The sequence below is a fragment of the Mesoplodon bidens genome (assembly GCF_964165515.1).
Source record: "Mesoplodon bidens genome assembly, chromosome: 8".
In the NCBI taxonomy this organism is placed as follows: Eukaryota; Metazoa; Chordata; class Mammalia; order Artiodactyla; family Ziphiidae; genus Mesoplodon; species Mesoplodon bidens.
Window position 1 is genome coordinate 1,234,319 of NC_138165.1, and position 16,903 is coordinate 1,251,221.

At 47.9% G+C, this 16,903-nt stretch overlaps 1 protein-coding gene across 1 annotated transcript in view; it reads right to left on the reverse strand.

Moving 5' to 3' along the window:
• Positions 1-16,903, reverse strand: part of MYO7B (myosin VIIB) — a 93,247-nt gene that overhangs the window by 62,459 nt on the left and 13,885 nt on the right. The window contains exons 2-5 of the mRNA XM_081242530.1: positions 7,652-7,693; positions 5,872-5,985; positions 4,634-4,786; positions 2,519-2,703 (exon numbers count right to left, since the gene is read on the reverse strand). Of these exons, the coding sequence (XP_081098656.1) occupies positions 2,519-2,703; positions 4,634-4,786; positions 5,872-5,985; positions 7,652-7,669 (470 nt within the window). The 5' untranslated portion in view covers positions 7,670-7,693. The remainder of the gene's footprint in view (positions 1-2,518; positions 2,704-4,633; positions 4,787-5,871; positions 5,986-7,651; positions 7,694-16,903) is intronic.

The window sequence follows — 16,903 nt, forward strand, 5'->3', positions numbered from 1 at the left end:
GTAAAGGTAAAGGTAGTAAGTCAACTACATACAAAGCTAGTAGGAGGGTTAAAAGACAAAAGGAGTTAAATCCACAATAAGCAGTCAAGGGATATACAAAACAAAAGGATATAAAACATGATGTGGAAAAGAGTAAATGGGTGGGGTAAATAGTAAATAGTAAATGAGTAATAGTAAATAGTGAGATCAGCAACTTAAAATAATCATGTATATATATGTATGTATATATGTATGAGTATGTATTATATATTGTATATGTATGATTATATACATGATTTATGTATGATATATGACATACACATCTACATAGCAATATATAAACCTCACAGAAACCACAAACCAAAAATCTATAATAGATATACACAGAGAAAAATAAAGGAATCCAAACATAACACTAAAGATAGTCATCAAATCACAAGGGAAGAGAACAAAAGAAGAAGAAAGGAACAAAAAGAACTACAAAACAACCCAAAACAACCCAAAGACAATTAGCAAAATGACAATAAGTACATACCTATTAACAATTACTTTAAATGTAAAGGGACTAAATGATATATATACAATGGAATATTACTCAGCCATAAAAAAGAATGAAATCTTGCCATTTGCTACAACATGAATGGACCTAGAGGGTATTATGCTAAGTGAAATAAGTCAGATAGAGAAAGACAAATACTGTATGATTTCTGGTGGAATCTAAAAAACACAACAAATGAACAAACAACAAAACATCAACAAAGTTATAGATACAGAGGACAAGCAGGTGGTTGCCTGAGGGTCAGGGGTGGGGGGAGGAAAGACATAGTTGAGAGAGATTAAGAGGTACAAACTTCCAGCCACAAAATAAATGAGTTACAGATAAGAAATGCAACTCCTGACCAGTTTTGTTTCCCTTCCTGTACTATTTTGAAGCAAACCTCAGACAAATACGGTTTCCTCTGAAAATATTAATTTTTTAAAAAAGTTTTGATCCAAATGTCCCTGATCACTATGCCAGGGAAGTCAGTCAGGAGAACACCCCTGCATGTAGAGATGACTCCGAAAGAAGAGGGCTCAGGTGCCTCTCTCGCGCCCCGGGGAGGCAGTTTGGCTCAAGTGATGCTCATGCAAACAGCCACCGGGTGCTCTGTGCTTTTCTGCAGGCACTGCTGTCCTGGCGGTGAGGCTTCCTGGCAAGACATTGCTCTGTCTTCTTTTCCCAGAGCCCTGGGTTTAAACCCCTGTTTAACAGCTGTGTGTCTCTAGGAAAGAATGTCAACCGGTGGGAGGTTTCCCCAGCAGTAAAACAGGAATAGGAGTATCTACTACAGAGAGTTGCTGACAACGTGAAACATGATAACCTAAGCTGTAGGACTTCGTTCCAGTCTCTGTTCCAACGTCCCCTCCTCAGAGAGACCAGTCCGATCTGCCCTTTTACCTAAAGCAGCGGCCCCATCACTCTCTTTCTCCTCTTTCCCTGCAGTGTTTTCCTTCAAAGTTCTTACGCTGAAACAATTTGCTTGTTTATTGCCTGTCTCCTCTTCTAGAATGTAAGGTCCACAAGGCAGGGGTTTTAGTCCCTTTCCTTTGCTGCTGCTCTCTCCTCATGTTAGGACAGGACAGGAGACAGAATTGGAGCGCAAAAGAACCTCGAATGAATGAATGAATGAATGGGTGAATGAATGGGTGGGTGAATGGATGAACAAATGAATGAGTGAATGAATGAATGAGTGAATGGATGACTCTACTAGAGAACTAAGCAACGTGTCCTGGAGCCAAATTCCCTCTCCCCACTTTCTTTCCCTCTCTGCCTCCCTTCCATGGGTACCAGGAGGGCAGAAGGCAGAGAAGCCAAGCCAGGCCCAAGTCTCTGAAGCAGCAACATCACCTGGACTGGAGAGGCCCCTTCTGGGCCCAAGTACCTGAGATCTGTCCTCCCTGAGACTTGCCCTGAGGTTGTTTTTTTTTTTTAAGATTTTTTGATGTGGACCATTTTTAAAGTCCTTATTGAACTTTCTACAATATTGCTCTGTGTAATGTTTTGGTGTTTTGGCCCTGAGGCATGTGGGATCTTAGCTCCCAAACCAGGGATCGAACACGTGTCCACTGCATTGGAAGACGAAGTCCTAACCCCTGGACCGCCAGGGAAGTCCCCCTGAGGTTGTTTTTGAGGGACCTCACCTGTTGGATCCTTGCACCCCAAGTGCCTATCTTGGGTCCCATTTCTAAACCAACCCATCCCCACCCTTCCTTCCTTGTCTCAGGAAATATTCACAGAAGGCTGGGGCGGTCCAGGCCCTGATGATACAGTGGAAGAGCAGGTTCTGAAGGAAGGCAGCCTCAGAAGGACTTTTCAGGGTGGAGAGGCCACAGGGGCCAGATGCAGGGGAGTTCTTGGCCGTGAAGGGGGGTGTTTGCAGTTGAACGGGAGCCCCTAAGTCACACACTACTCTGGAGAGGTTTTGGGAGAGGAGATGCCCCCTCCTTTATGAGATGCTCAGAGGCAGTGTCTGGCCCGCCTGCCCGCCCAGGACCTCACCTGATAATGCAGCACTGGTCCATCTTGTTCTTCTTCATGTTGAAGTAGCAGTTGTTTGCGATGGCAAAGATGTGCGGTGGCAGCTCGCCCACATGGCGCTTGTAGTACAGCTGCACCTGCTCCACGGTGTAGAGGGGCAGCACCTGGTACGGGTTCACGGCCACAAGGATGGAGCCTGTGTACGTCTGGGGAAGGGAGAAGGTGGTTAGTGACCCCTACTCTGAGGATCAGTGCTGCCTGGCCCTGATCTTGGCCTTGGATGCCACCTCCCGAGGGCCACCAGGGCTGGCTGACTGTGGCCGCAAGGCGGGGTCTGACTCTGGACCGAGAGACGAGACCCTTTGCAGCTCAGATCCTTCACCTGGAAAGATAAGGATGCTCACAGGGACATTAAATGAGGTGGTCGTGCTTAATGTTTGGCGCTCCGTCTGGTATTCAGAAGAGGCTTGATAAAAATGGATGGAATGGGGACTTCCCTGGTGGTGCAGTGGTTAGGAATCCGCCTGCCAATGCAGGGGACACGAGTTCAATCCCTGGTCTGGGAAGATCCCACATGCCACGGAGCAACTAAGCCCGTGCGCCACGACTACTGAGCCCAGCGTGCTGCAACTCCTGAAGCCCACGCGCCTAGAGCCCGTGCTCTGCAACAAGAGAAGCCACCGCAATGAGAAGCCCACGCACCGCAACGAAGAGTAGCCCCCGCTCACCGCAACTAGAGAAAGCCCACGCACAGCAACGAAGACCCAATGCAGCCACAAAAAAAAAAAAAAAAGGAGTGAATGTATGAAGTGAGTCTTCACCTGCCTTTCACAGGGGTCTCCGTGAGGCTGGGCCACCACAGTAGCCCTCCTGGACCCCTCCTGGACCCTAGTTCGGAATCACCCGCTCATCTGGAGCCTCCACTGGGCTTGCATGCCCCTCTGGGTTGGGATGGGGACAGTGACCTCAGCCGTCATCCGTGTCTTCGTTTTCATTTTAGGAAGGGAGAGGATAATCTCTCTGGCTCAGGACTATGACAACCAGATAACAGAGTGCAAGCATAGGGCTTCCCTGGTGGCGCAGTGGTTGGGAGTCCGCCTGCCGATGCAGGGGACGTGGGTTCGTGCCCCGGTCTGGGATGATCCCACGTGCCGCGGAGCAGCTGGGCCCGTGAGCCATGGCTGCTGAGCCTGTGCATCCGGAGCCTGTGCTCCGTGACGGGAGAGGCCACAACAGTGAGAGGCCCGCGTACCGCAAAAAAAAAAAAAAAAAACAAACCCAAAAAGAATGAAAGCGTAAGCTCTTTGGAAAAGATAAGCTGCAATTCAACTTGGATAATTGTTGTTTTTGGTCCCAGGAGCTGAGACTCACTCATCCAAAGTGGACTCAGAGTGCCCCGTCCCCTCCTCCTTCCCCTGAGGGCCTCCTCCTCCTCCTCTCCCAGCCCAGCCCTCTATTCGGGGGTGCCCCTGCTCACTTTCCCACTCCTCTGAGCATCCCAGCATCAGGGCTGGTCAGAGGTCAATGAGCCACCTCCCTCTGAGAAGCCCAGGCAGGTGGTGACTTCCCCGGGTCACACCCACTCATGGCAGGGCTGGTGTCAGTGTTGGAATACCACCTCCCCGGGAGGTCTGCATTAGAACAGAGATGAGACCCTCCCATCCACCGCTAGGCTTTGGGAGAAGGACCCGCATTTACCTACACGGCCCTCCTGGTCATCACACAACTTACTTCATAGGAGGGCAGAGGTCTTCTGCCTGGTGACCCTGTCTCTGCCACATACCTAGGAAGGAACCAGGCAGAAGACTACTCCCCATGGCCTTCAGTCCACTCGGCCATCAGAGCAGGCCTTCTGCTCAGCCACAGAGGAGCAAAGAGGCAGCAATAACTGAGTGTCTCCTATGTGCCGGGTACTGAGCTGGCATGCTGCATGTCAGCTTTCTGTACACGCGAAGCCTTTATCCCCCTGCTTTTTTCAGACTGGGGAGCAGAGATTGATGAGCATCCTCCTACTATGAGGGCGTGGGGAGTGGGGACTGCGCCAGGTCCGCCCAGGCCATAGTTTGCTTCCCCAGCCAAGTCAGCACGTGTGGCCCCAGCACACCAGGGGGCCCCATGTGGCCAGGAGGGACTCACGTAGATCTTGTGCTGCTGGTAGCGGATCAGGAGGTTGTGCACCATGCCAGCCTCGTTCAGGTCCCCCAGGAGGATCATGTCATCCACGCCCTGAGCAGAGTTGGGGTGCATGGGGCTGAGGGTGCCAAGGTCCTCTGCTCGGATCCAGTGTTCCTGGAACAAAGGGCACGGCTTTCCTGAGCGGGGGTTGTCCTGGGCCAACCTGTCCTCCACATCCTCAGTGGATCAGATGATCTGGTGGCCAGCACCTGGCCAGGGTTGGTCTGTGGTGAAGGTCAAGGGATCGGCTCAATCCGAGGCTGGAGTCAGCACACGTCTAGGGCTGAGGGTCAGTGTGCACTGGGGCTAAGGGTGAAGTTCAGACCGGGGTCAGAGGAGCGTGTAGCCAGGAGTTAGATTTGGCTGTGATTGGGATCAGGGGCAGTGTGCAGCTGGGGAGCCTCACAGGTGGTTGGAATAAAAGTGTGCACGTAAAAGTGTTCTTTAAATGGCATGACATCGTTTTGCAAATAGAAAATATTACTGTTAACATTTGACTGGCTTCCAATCTGTGGGGCTCACAGGTCACAGTCTAGAATTTTCTCCTTGGAGGCCAAGTCTCCACATGCTTCCCTTTGAAGCCCCTCAGCAAAGAGGCTTGCCCAAGGAGGACTTAAATGGCCAGCTGGACCCCTCACTCTGCATGCCCGTCTCCACTGTCGCTCCCCCGATGCTCCCCAGCCCCCCAGGTGACGGAGCTCGCTTCCCAGCAGGTCACCCTGAGTTTCCTCCTCTCTCTTCTGGGCTGTTTTGCTCAGCGTGAGCTGGGCTTCCTCCTCCTCCTCACATTCCAGGGCCTCCCCTCCAGGCATCTTTCCCACCTTTCCCTCCCTCCTCCTGTCCTTCCTGCTCAGCTTCCTTTACTTTGCAAACAATCTTCCTGCCCACCCCCCTTCTCCCTGTCACAGCCTGTTTCCCACTTCACGCTTTCCTGCTCCCCTAATTGTCCTAATTTTCCATCTGCCAACACACTCCCTGCTTCTTCACTATAGAAACAGTTCCCAAGACAGACATACAATGTTCACCACGACGGGACTTCCCTGCAGTCTGTCCTGCCACATCATGGGTCCCTGACTTGGGCTCTGGAATCCCTGGTGCTGGGAGAAGCACCAGAGAAGGGAGGGGGCTCGGGGCCCAGGAGGGGTGGGGGGATGGGGCTGAGAAGGCTGAGCCTCTCAGGAGAGCGTGGCCATACTGACTTTGCCTTCATCATCTTCAACCAAGATCTTGCCAGGCTTTGTTTCTTTGATGATGCCCCCGATGGGCACGCTGGTCTTGTCAGCAGAGGTGAGGTTCAGCCACACGTGGTCACCCTGGAGAGCAGAGAGGAGTCGGTGGTCAGATCCTTGATCCACCTTCCCCTTCCTGCTCAAGACTTACCTCCCCGGGGGGTGTCCCTTCCAACCAAGAGATCCCAAGGTGGCTGAGGCATGCTCTCTCCCCTTTCCCCTCCTCCTCCTCCTTCTTCTTTTTCTTCTTCCCTCTCTCCTACCCTGCTCCCAGCCCTTTCTCACTCTTGCTAGGAAGTTAATGGGAGGTGGCAGCGGAAGCTTCCCTGGCCTAGTTTTTGCAGGAAAGTATCTCTCTGTGAGGTGCAAAAAGAGAGTCTTTGCCCTGCGAATAGCCCTGTAGTACCCAAACCCATTGGCTGGGGAAAGATAAAGACTAAAGTCTCACTAGGTTTGTGCCTGGCCTGCAACATGGCATTGACCCACATGAATCTCTTTCTAATCCAAAAAAGCTCACCCTGCTCAAAGGGGAGGAATCCCAAAGGAACAAGCAGAGATCCACATGCAAATATACTGAAATTCAAAAGGAGGAAATGAGCAGGTGAATAACACTCACCAGTGGAAAACAAACTGCCACAGAGCAGTGGAAGGTTGTGACCAAGTATCTCACCATGATTTCCAAAAAACTTACTGAGGTGGAGAGCAGAGGCACAGGGGCTCAGAAATTAGACACCAAGACAACTGAAAAGGACGGGACATGAATTGGCAGAGCTCAAGACAGAAAGGGAGGAAAAGAAGTAAACATGGGCCAGAGATGAAAGCAAAACTGGAAGCAACAACAGGGGAATAAGCACTGCTAAAATCGTAGTAAAGATCATGGAAGACAGGAGGAGAAAAGTGAGCAAAATGACAGAGAAATTTTCAAAATTAGGATTAGGAAAAAAAGGATAGCTATGGAAGACAGACAAAAATACTAACAATTGAAGTGCACAAAGAAGAAAATCGGGGGAAAAACCAGAAAAATTACTTAAATATGAAATTCAAGACAACTTTCAAGAAATTAATGAAGCCTTGAATCTATGGATTGAAGACACACCATTCTTTCTTTGAAATGATGACAAAAATCAACTCTAGGACATAAACGTTATTGGACTTCAAAAATAAAGAAATAATTTTTTGAGGGGTAGGCAGACAAAACGACAAGTTCACTTATGAGGAGATAATTCAGGACAAATTCAAATCATATACGAGGGCTGAACACCTCCTACAAAGATCTCAGGAAGAGAGCAATACAGCTGTTAGGATGCCCATTATAAAAAGTACAGAAAACAACAAGTGTTATTGAGGATGTAGAGAAATTGGAACCCTTGTACACTGTTGGTGGGAATGTAAAATGGTGCAAGGCATTATAGGTTACTACAAGATACTGAGTATAGTTCCCTGTGCTATACAGTAGGTCCTTGTTGGTTACCTATTTTATATATTGTAGTGTGTTTTGTCAGGACATTTTAAGCCCTGAATATAAGTGAGGGATTACTGTGCAAGTGTGGTCCCCCTGCCAAAGCCCAAAGGTTGGCCAAGGTCATTTTCTTTAGGTAATACAATCTGTCTCTTTCCTCCAAACTCCCTGTCTCTGGTATTCTCCTTATAGGGTCTCATTGCCTCTCTTCTTCTTTCCTTGGGAGTGATTTGACTCAGCCTTTGGCAGCTCCCACGAGCAACCCCACGATGGAAGAGATGCAATTCTTACCAGTCTCAAGCCCGACATCCTGAGGCAGCCACTCCTGACAGCCTGTGTGCAGAGAGAAAGCAGAATGTCAGTCCTCGTGGCCCTGAGTTGGAGCCCTGGAGGGTAGGAGCCACGTGTGTTCATCAGCGTGGCTCTGAGCACCTGGCATGGGGCCGAGAAATGACTCTTCAATGAATGGACGGATGAGTCATAGTCCCACCGCAAGTGTGAGAGGAGGCTCCCTCAGCTTCATCCATCCTATCTCATCTTTACTGAATGTCTATTTTGCACTTGGCACTGGGCTCAACTGGGAGTGCGGTGGTTCTGAACATCCTTAGGACACCATCCCTGCCATCCAGAAGCTCAAGCTGTGTCTGGTCAGACATCCGTGAATACTAGTCATCACCCTACACCACACGGAGTGCTGAGGGAAGCAGCCAGCAGAACTAGAGACACAACATACTTGATCTAAACTTCACGGACAGGGGCTTCCCCGGTGGTGCAGTGGTTAAGAATCCACCTGTCAATGAAGGGGACACGGGTTCGAGCCCTGGTCCAGGAAGATCCCACATGCCGCGGAGCAACTGAGCCCGTGCGCCACAACTACTGAGCCTGCGCTCTAGAGCCTTCGAGCCACAGCTACGGAAGCCTGTGCACCTAGAGCCCATGCTCCGCAACAAGAGAAGCCACCATGATGAGAAGCCGTGCACCACAATGAAGAGTAGCCCCTGCTCGCCGCAACTAGAAAAAGCCAACGCATGGCAACAAAGACCCAACACAGCCAAAAATAAATAAATAAACCTCACGGACACCACCAAAACACAGATATCCCCCATTTCACTCATGGGACTCCACAAAGGAAAGGTGACCCGTTGATCACAGTTGGGAATTCAACCTGGACCTGCCTCCTTTCAAACCTGTCTGCAGCACCTGGCGGCCTCCCCGGTGCCCTGGGAGCACACAGGCGGGCCTGTGTAGCTGCCAGCAGGTTGGGGAGGGAGGGGAGAGAGGGGGGAGGGAGGGGAGGGGAGAGAGGGGGGAGGGAGGGGGGAGGGAGGGGGAGGGAGGGGGAGGGAGGGGAGAGAGGGGGGAGGGAGGGGGAGGGTGAGGGGGGAGGGAGGGGAGAGAGGGGGGAGGGAGGGGAGGGGAGAGAGGGGGAGGGAGGGGAGGGGAGAGGGGGGAGGGAGGGGGAGGGAGGGGAGAGAGGGGGAGGGATGGGGGAGGGGGAGGGGGAGGGGAGGGAGGGGAGGGCGGAGGCCCTGATATCAAGGAGGAGCCCCACCCATCCCCAGCCTTGCCCCACTGAACAGCGGGAGGCAGGTACTGGATTTTTCGTTCATCATATGCTCCCTGCTTCTAACACAGACTTGTTCCAAGGAGGGACCCAGGAAATAGTTGTTCAGTGAAACAGAGAACGAAGCCCTTGGAGAGGATGTCCTTTGACAATGGCCTTGCCAGATTTGTAAGAATTCACAGTGGAAGGAAAGAGGGCCCTTCTCGGGAGTTCCCTGGTAGTCTAGTGGTTAGGATTCAGGGCTTTCACTGTCGTGGCCCGGGTCCAATCCCTGGTCAGGGAACTGAGATCTCGCAAGCCGTGAGACCAAAATAAAAGGAGGAGGGGGGGAGCGATTGTCTAGGGATGCTGCAGCTTTAGCAAAGGCAGAGGGAAAAGTGCAAAGGATGGGAGGGGTCAGCACATTGGGGTTGAGCAGACCAAGCTGGGAGGTAAGAGGAGAGCAGAGGTGAAGGTGGTGGGTGAATGTGACAGAGAGCCTTTGCCACCCTGTTCTGCTGGACAAAGAATTTTCTTAGTCCAAGTTATCCTTAGTGTGTGAGCATTTATATGTTTACGGCAATCTACTCCTCCTAGCATTTGTTGAGCGCCTACAATGTAAAAGCGGTAGTAATCAGATTGAGATCCCTTTTGAAGGGTCTGAGGCTACAGCTCTTTCAAGGGGAGGCTGGTCCATCTCCGCGCCTCACATACTGCAATGAGGTGGTGGGTGGGAAAGACGCAGAGGGCCTTGCCTGCCTCTCGCTCCCCACTGTGGCTCTGGCCCCACACTTCTCCACCCCAGGTAGGAATCTGAGGCTCACCCTTGTTCTTTAGCTCTGTCACTCTCTACCCCCTCACCCATGGCACGGACCTCCATGGACATAATCCCTCTCCAGACACCAGGATGTGTCCTATAGGTGCCCCCCACCAGTCCTGCCATCCCCAGGGGATGAACCTGCCAAGTGTTCTGGACTCCCACTCCTCTGGTCCCCAGACTCCACTGACCTCCACTCCCCCACGACTGGCCCTGGTCTTCCTGTGTCCCAGAACTTCTCTACTTCAGAAGCCATGTCCTCCAGCTGCCAGCCACACCCCAGGCCAGCACCCGGCCCTCTGCCCATGGCCAACTGTTCCCTCATTTCATCACGACCCCTCAGCCCTTGCTTTTCTCTCCATTCTATCAACCAGGCATCCGAGCTTCATTTCTCTCCCAACCTGCCTAGAAACTGACTTACATCTTTTCTGGAACAAAGTGCTTTTATAAGTACCCATAAACGCAATACAAAAATAAAGTACAGTAAGCTGCACTCTATGTGGACCCCTCTGGTCCACCCTTGTCTTGTGAATGTTGTTGACTCCTGCTCGCACCTTGAAAAGTCCCAGCACCAAGCTGAGCACACCAAGGATGGGTCACACCATCTTGACGATAGGGGCCAGCACCTCCCTTACGACCTTAGAAATGCTCAGGGACACTTGAGTGGGCCCTGGACAGCTCTTTCTGGAAAAAAAAACAAACCCAACAACACTCTTATTTCAAATCTCCCTCTCACTACTCACTCTGCAGAATACCTTGATCTGTGACATTGAAAAAAGAGTGAAAAATCACCCTCAGCTTCCAGCTCTGCCCACTCCCTGCCTTTCCCTATATCTGAGAACATTTAAGGGACTGCCCAGGGGAAGGAGCCCCCTGACAGCCCCACACTAACCCCTCCAGCCCTGCCCCCTCTGGCCTCCTCCATCAGGGCTTTTGCTTTATCAATTACGCTGGTGGTTAAAATACTCCCACAAATTCTTTGACACTACTCCCTTCCAAACATGGAGACTCATTCTCCCTACTGTGGATGTGGATTTAGTGACTCCCTTCTAACAAATAGAATAAGGTCAGAGTGATGGAGTGTAGCTTCTGAGACTAGTTCATAAAAGGCTCTGTGTCCTCCTCCTTGCTCTGTCTGAGATCGCTCGGCCTGGGGGAACTTGCTGCCATGTCATGAGGATACTCAAGCAGCCCCAAGGAGGACCCATGTGGTGAGGAACTCAGGTCTCCAGTCAACAGCCAGTGATCTTGAAAGCGGATCTTCCAGCCGTGGTCAAGGCTTCAGATGACCAGAGCTCCAGCCAACGTCCTGACTGCAACCTTGTTATGGGCTGAATTGTGAAACCCTCACCAAGTTCATATGTTGAAAGTCCTAACCCTCAGTACCTCACAATGGAACTGTATTTGAAGATAAAGCTCTTTTAAAGAGGTGGTAAAGTTAAACTGAAGCTGTGAGGGTGGGGCGTAATCCGACATGACTGATATCCTTGTAAGAAGAGGAAGAAATACCAGAGCTGTACATGCAGAGGGATGGCCATACGAGGACAAAGTAGCAAGAGGGTAACTGTCTGCAAGCCAAGGAGAGGGGCCTTGTGAAGAACCATCCCTACCAACATCTTTGGTCTGAGACTTCCAGCTCCAGAATTATGAGAACATAAATATCTATTGTTTAAGCTGCCTAGTCGGTGGCATTTTGTTATGGCAACCCTAGAAAATGAATATAAACCACGTGAGTGTTCCTGGCCCAGAACCACCCAGATAAGCTGTTCTTGGATTTCAGAAATTGGGTGAGGAAATAAATATTTGTCATTTTAAGCTGCAAAATCTTGGAGTAATTTGTTATGCAGCAGTAGATAACTAATACAATTACCCCTCCCTCTCACATCTTCATTCTTTCTTACTCTTCTGGTTTTCCTCCCTGCATAAAGATGCAAGTTTTGTCTACCTTAAAATGAATTTTCTTGGCCTCATGACTGCCTCCAGCTATTTCCCTCCTCTTGTTTCTATTCCACAGCTGAACTGCCTGAAAGAGTTGCCCCATCATGCTGCCTCCACTACCTCACCCTTCATGCCTTCCCAAGCCTTGGGTCACACACACGTACCCACAAACGCTGCACCGACCCCTCCAGGGCTAACATTGCCCAAGTCCATGACAGGACTTTTTCAGCCATGTTCTATTCCCTGAGCACGCCCCCTTGGCTTCTGCAGGACTACACTTCCCTGTCATTCCTTTGCTTTAGGGGGTCCCCTCAATCTCCTCCCAGGGCCCTTTCCCTCACCTTGATCTCTTGGTGTCTGAGGGAGATGCTGGTTGTTTTTGTCTGCCTGATGTGCCTTCGCCTATTCTCTTTTGGGGGAAATTCTCCTCCCTTTGTCCAAAATGTTTCTGATAGGAACCATGAATCATGGTACCTCAAAGATGGCATGCAATCCAAGAAAGGGCTTTCCCTGAGATGTTCTGAATTGAAGCTGGGGATTAGTTTTCTCCTCTAGTTGCAAAGTTCTGAAATGTGATTCCAGAACTGCCAGGGGCTATGGTCCTAGTGTCCTGAAAATAGCTGATATGAGAGAAGAAAGTTGGAAGGACAGGAGGGAATGAAACAAAAGACAGAAATCCTGTCTTTGACTTTTTGCACTTTGTTATTTGAGCTAAGCCATCTGTACTCTGTCATTGAAACCAAAGAAATCTCATTGATATGGTGGTTCTCATCCTATTCTCCTTCAGTCTGCCCACTCCCCTTGCACATTTCCACCCTCTCCCAGGGCCACTGACAAAATCAAAGCACTTCTGAGTCTGAAGTCAATGTCTCAAACCCTCATCGCTATCTGGAACTCCAGCTCCACCAAGGCCCTAGTCTCTGGATATCTCCAGCAGATAGGCCATGGGCACAACAAACTCAACATGACCACACATCTCCTCTGTCCCTAAATCTGCTCTTTCCCCTTCATCCTTTATCTCAGTGAATGAAACTAGCAATTGTTGAAGAAAACACTTGAGTCATCCTATGATCCTCATATCTAAATGATCACGAGGATCTGAAGATTTCATCTTTTAAAAGCTTGAGGCTCCCAACTATATATTGTCTGCAAGAAACTCACTTTAAATATAAAGACACAGATAGATGATAAAGAGATAGAGAAAAATATACCATGTTAATATTAATCAAAAGAAATCTGGGGACTTCTCTGGTGGTGCAGTGGATAAGACTCCGCACTCCTAATGCAGGGGGCCTGGATTCGATCCCTGGTCGGGGAACTAGATCTCACATGCACGCCACAACTAAGAGTTTGCATGCCACAATTAAGGAGTCCATGTGCCACAACTAAAGAACCAGTGAGCCGCAACTAAAGAGCCCTGGAGCTGAACTAAGGGGCCCATGTGTGGCAACTAAGGAGCTGGCAAGCCACAACTAAGGAGATCAGGAGCTGCAACTAAGGAGCCAGCGAGCCACAACTAAGGAGCCCCCGAGCCACAACTAAGGAGCCCCCTGCCACAACTAAGACCCAGCACAAGTAAATAAATAAATAAATAAATAAATATTTAAAAAAAAAAGTAAGCTGGAGTAGCTATACTAATTTTAGGTAGTGCTGACTTCAAGGCAAGGAAAATTATGAGGAATATAAAGGGGAATTACATAATGATAAGGGGGCCAATTTCCAAAGAAGACATAACTTTACTTAACATGTATGTGTGTGACAACAGAGCATCAAAATACATGTGGTATACTGGTAAACCTACAAGGAGAAAAAAATAAATCCACTATTATAGTTGGAAGCTTTAAAACCCCGTTATCAGTAATTGACATATTTGGCAGGCGTAAAATCAATAAGTACATAGTTGAAATGCATAGCATCATTAGTCAACTGGATCTAATTGACACTTGTAGAATACTTCATCTAACAACAGCAGAATATACCTTCTTCTCAAGTTCACATGGAACATTCACCAAGATAGGCCACCTTCTGGGCCATAACACCCCTGAAGAAATTTAAAAAATAAAAATCATACAATGTCTGTTGTCAGACCACAAAGAAATTAAACTAGAAATCAAAATAGCTAGAAAATCTCCAAATATTTGGAGATTAAGAAACATACTTATAAATAACACGAGTCAAAGTCTCAAGAAAATTCTTAAAGTGTTTTCAACTAAATGAAAATGAAGCTACAACTTACTAAAAGTTGTGGAATGCAGTGAAAGCAGTGCTTAGAAGGAAATTTATAATACTGAAAGACTATATCTAAAAAGACGATCCAAATCAAGGTGGCGGAGTAGGAAGACACAGAACTCACCTCCCCCCATGAACATATCAAAAATACATCTACATGTGGAACAATTCTTGTAGAAAACTAACTGGAGACTGACAGAAAAACTCCTGTACAACCAAGGCTCTAAGAAAGATACACATAAAACTGGGTAGGAAGGGAAGAGAAGCATTCAGGTGGGGGTCTGTGCCCCTGGGAGGGGACTCAGAAGAAAAGAGATTACATGGGCAGAGACCCTCCCTGGACAGGGAGCAGTTTGAGCCACATATTGGGTGCTCTAACCCTGGGGTCTGACAAAGGGAAGACAAGCCCCCTTGGCTCATTGGAGGGCAAGTGGGACTAACAGGAGGGAGGGGAAATCCTGTACCTTGCTTGTGAGGAGCACATGAACACTTGCCTGCTCCCGAAGCAGGGTGGAGAGGGCAGATTGAAACCACACAGCTGGCTGACTTGTTTCCCAGGACCACCCCGGAGCATGCCCTAACCCGAGCTGAGCAAATGCTCCAGCACTATTTGCCCCACGTCACAGCTCCACACTGGAGTGAAGGCTGCCACGGCCAAGGAAAAAGCTTTGCTGTGAGACTCTGTGGCAGCTCAAACACTAAGCAGCTTCTGAGCAGGGAAGGGGCTGTCATTACTGGTGATTGCACAAGTGACACATCAGAGGCACTCCAGATCTTTGACAGTGGCCATATCAACATACTCTGTGCCCAACGTTCATTGAATACCCAGTCCAGCACCTCTTGCTCCAGCTCTGCTCCCCTCTGGGGCTGAAGGTGCTGGTGCTGAGAGGGGGAAGAGCACACACTTAAAGGGAACGTGGCCAGCTCACACCCGACACTCAGGGCTTCTGTTCCAGCAACTTGAGACCTAACCCCACCCTTGATAAGGCAATGTTGGCCACTGAGCAAAGGGTAAGCCCCACTTCACACCTGGCTCTAGCCCTAGCCCCTCCTTCTCCAGCCCCACCTGCTACCAAGAAGACAGCTGCCAACACACCCTGAGGAAAGACGTCACTTGTGTTCACATCAAATCCATCTCTCCCAGCAAAGCCGCTGGGCACAAGCAAAATGTATAGGGATACTCCTACATAAGGACACACTTTCAAGACCACCATAGGTAACAATTTCACTAAAATTCATAGAGACAGAGAAAGATAATTAAAATGAGAAGAGAGAAGAATTTGTCTCAATTGAAAGAACAAGAGAAAACCCCTAAAAAAAAAACAACTAATGAAACAGAAATAAATAATTTACTAGATAAAGAATTCAAAGCATTAGTAATAAGAATGCTAACTGAATTAGGGAAAAGAATAGATGAACACAGGGAGAATATTAACAAGGAACTAGAAAATATAGAAAAGAACCAGTCAGAACTGAAGAATACAATAACTTAAATGAAAAGTGTTCTAGAAGGAATGAACAACAGACTAGGTGATACAAAATGATGCATATGTGATCTGGAGGTAAAATAGTGGAAATCACCCAAACAAAACAGTAAAAAGAAAAACAAATTTTAAAAAATGAAAACAGTTTAAGGGATCTTTGAGACAACATCAAGTGTACCAATATTTACAGGATAGGAGTCCCAGAAGAAGAAGAGATAGAGAAGAAAGTAAAAAATGTATTTAATGAAATTATGGCTGACAACTTCCCAAGCCTGAAGAAGGAAACAGATATCTGGGTACAGGAAGCACAGAGAGTCCCAAACAAGATGAACACAAACAGACCCACACCAAGACACATCATAATTAAAATGGCAAAAGTTAAAGAAAAAAGAGAATTCTAGAGGCAGCAAGAGAAAACCAAAGAGTTATATACAAGGGAACCCCCAGAAGACTCTCAGCTGATTTTTATGCAGAAGCTTTACAGACCAAAAGGAAGTGACATGATATATTTAAAATGTTGATAGGGAAAAACCTGAAATCTAGGATACTCTACCCAGCAAGATTATCATTTAGAATTCAAGGAGAGATAAACAACTTTTCAAACCAGCAAAACTGGAAAGAGTTCATCAGTACTAAAATAACCCTAAAAGGAATGTTAAAGGGTCTTCTCAAAGTGGAAAAGAAAGAGCTATAAGAAGAAGTAAGTATCTATAGGAAAGAAAAAAATCCCACTAGTAAAGGCACACATATAGTAAAGGCTGAGGATCAGCCACTTAAATAAGCTAGTATGAAGGTTAAGAGACAAAAAATTATAAAACTAAGTATAACTACAATAATCAGTAAAGGTATAAACATGAAGATATAAAATATGACACCAAAACCACAAAGTATGGGGGAAAAGAATAAAAAATGTAGCTCTTTTAGCATGTGTTTGAAATTAACACATTTAATTTTAATTTTAATTTAATTTTAAGAGGACTACCTGTTTAAAACAATTAAATATAGTTATAGGTCGACATATATGAACCCCATGGTAATCCCAAATCAAAAACCTACCATAGATACACAGAAACAAGAGAGAAAGAACAGAAACATACCACTAAATGAAATCATCAAACCACAAGGGAAGAAACTAAAAGAAGAAAAAAAGAACAAGGAAGGACTACAAAAACAACTGGAAGACCAGCAATAAATGGCAATGCTCCAATCAAAAGGCATAAGGTGGCTGATTGGATTAAAAATGAGACATCTATATGCTGCCTGTAAGAGAATCATTTCAGAGCTAAACACACACACAGACTGAAAGTGAAGGGATGGAAAAAGATATTCAAATGTAAATGACAAGGGCTTCCCTGGTGGTGCTGTGGTAAAGAATCTGCCTGACAATTCAGGGGGCACGGGTTCGAGCCCTGGTTTGGTAAGATCCCACATGCCACAGAACAACTAAGCCTGTGCATCACAACTACTAAGCCTGTGCTCTAGAGCCTGTGAGCCACAACTACTGAAGCCCGCGTGCCTAGAGCCTGTGCTCC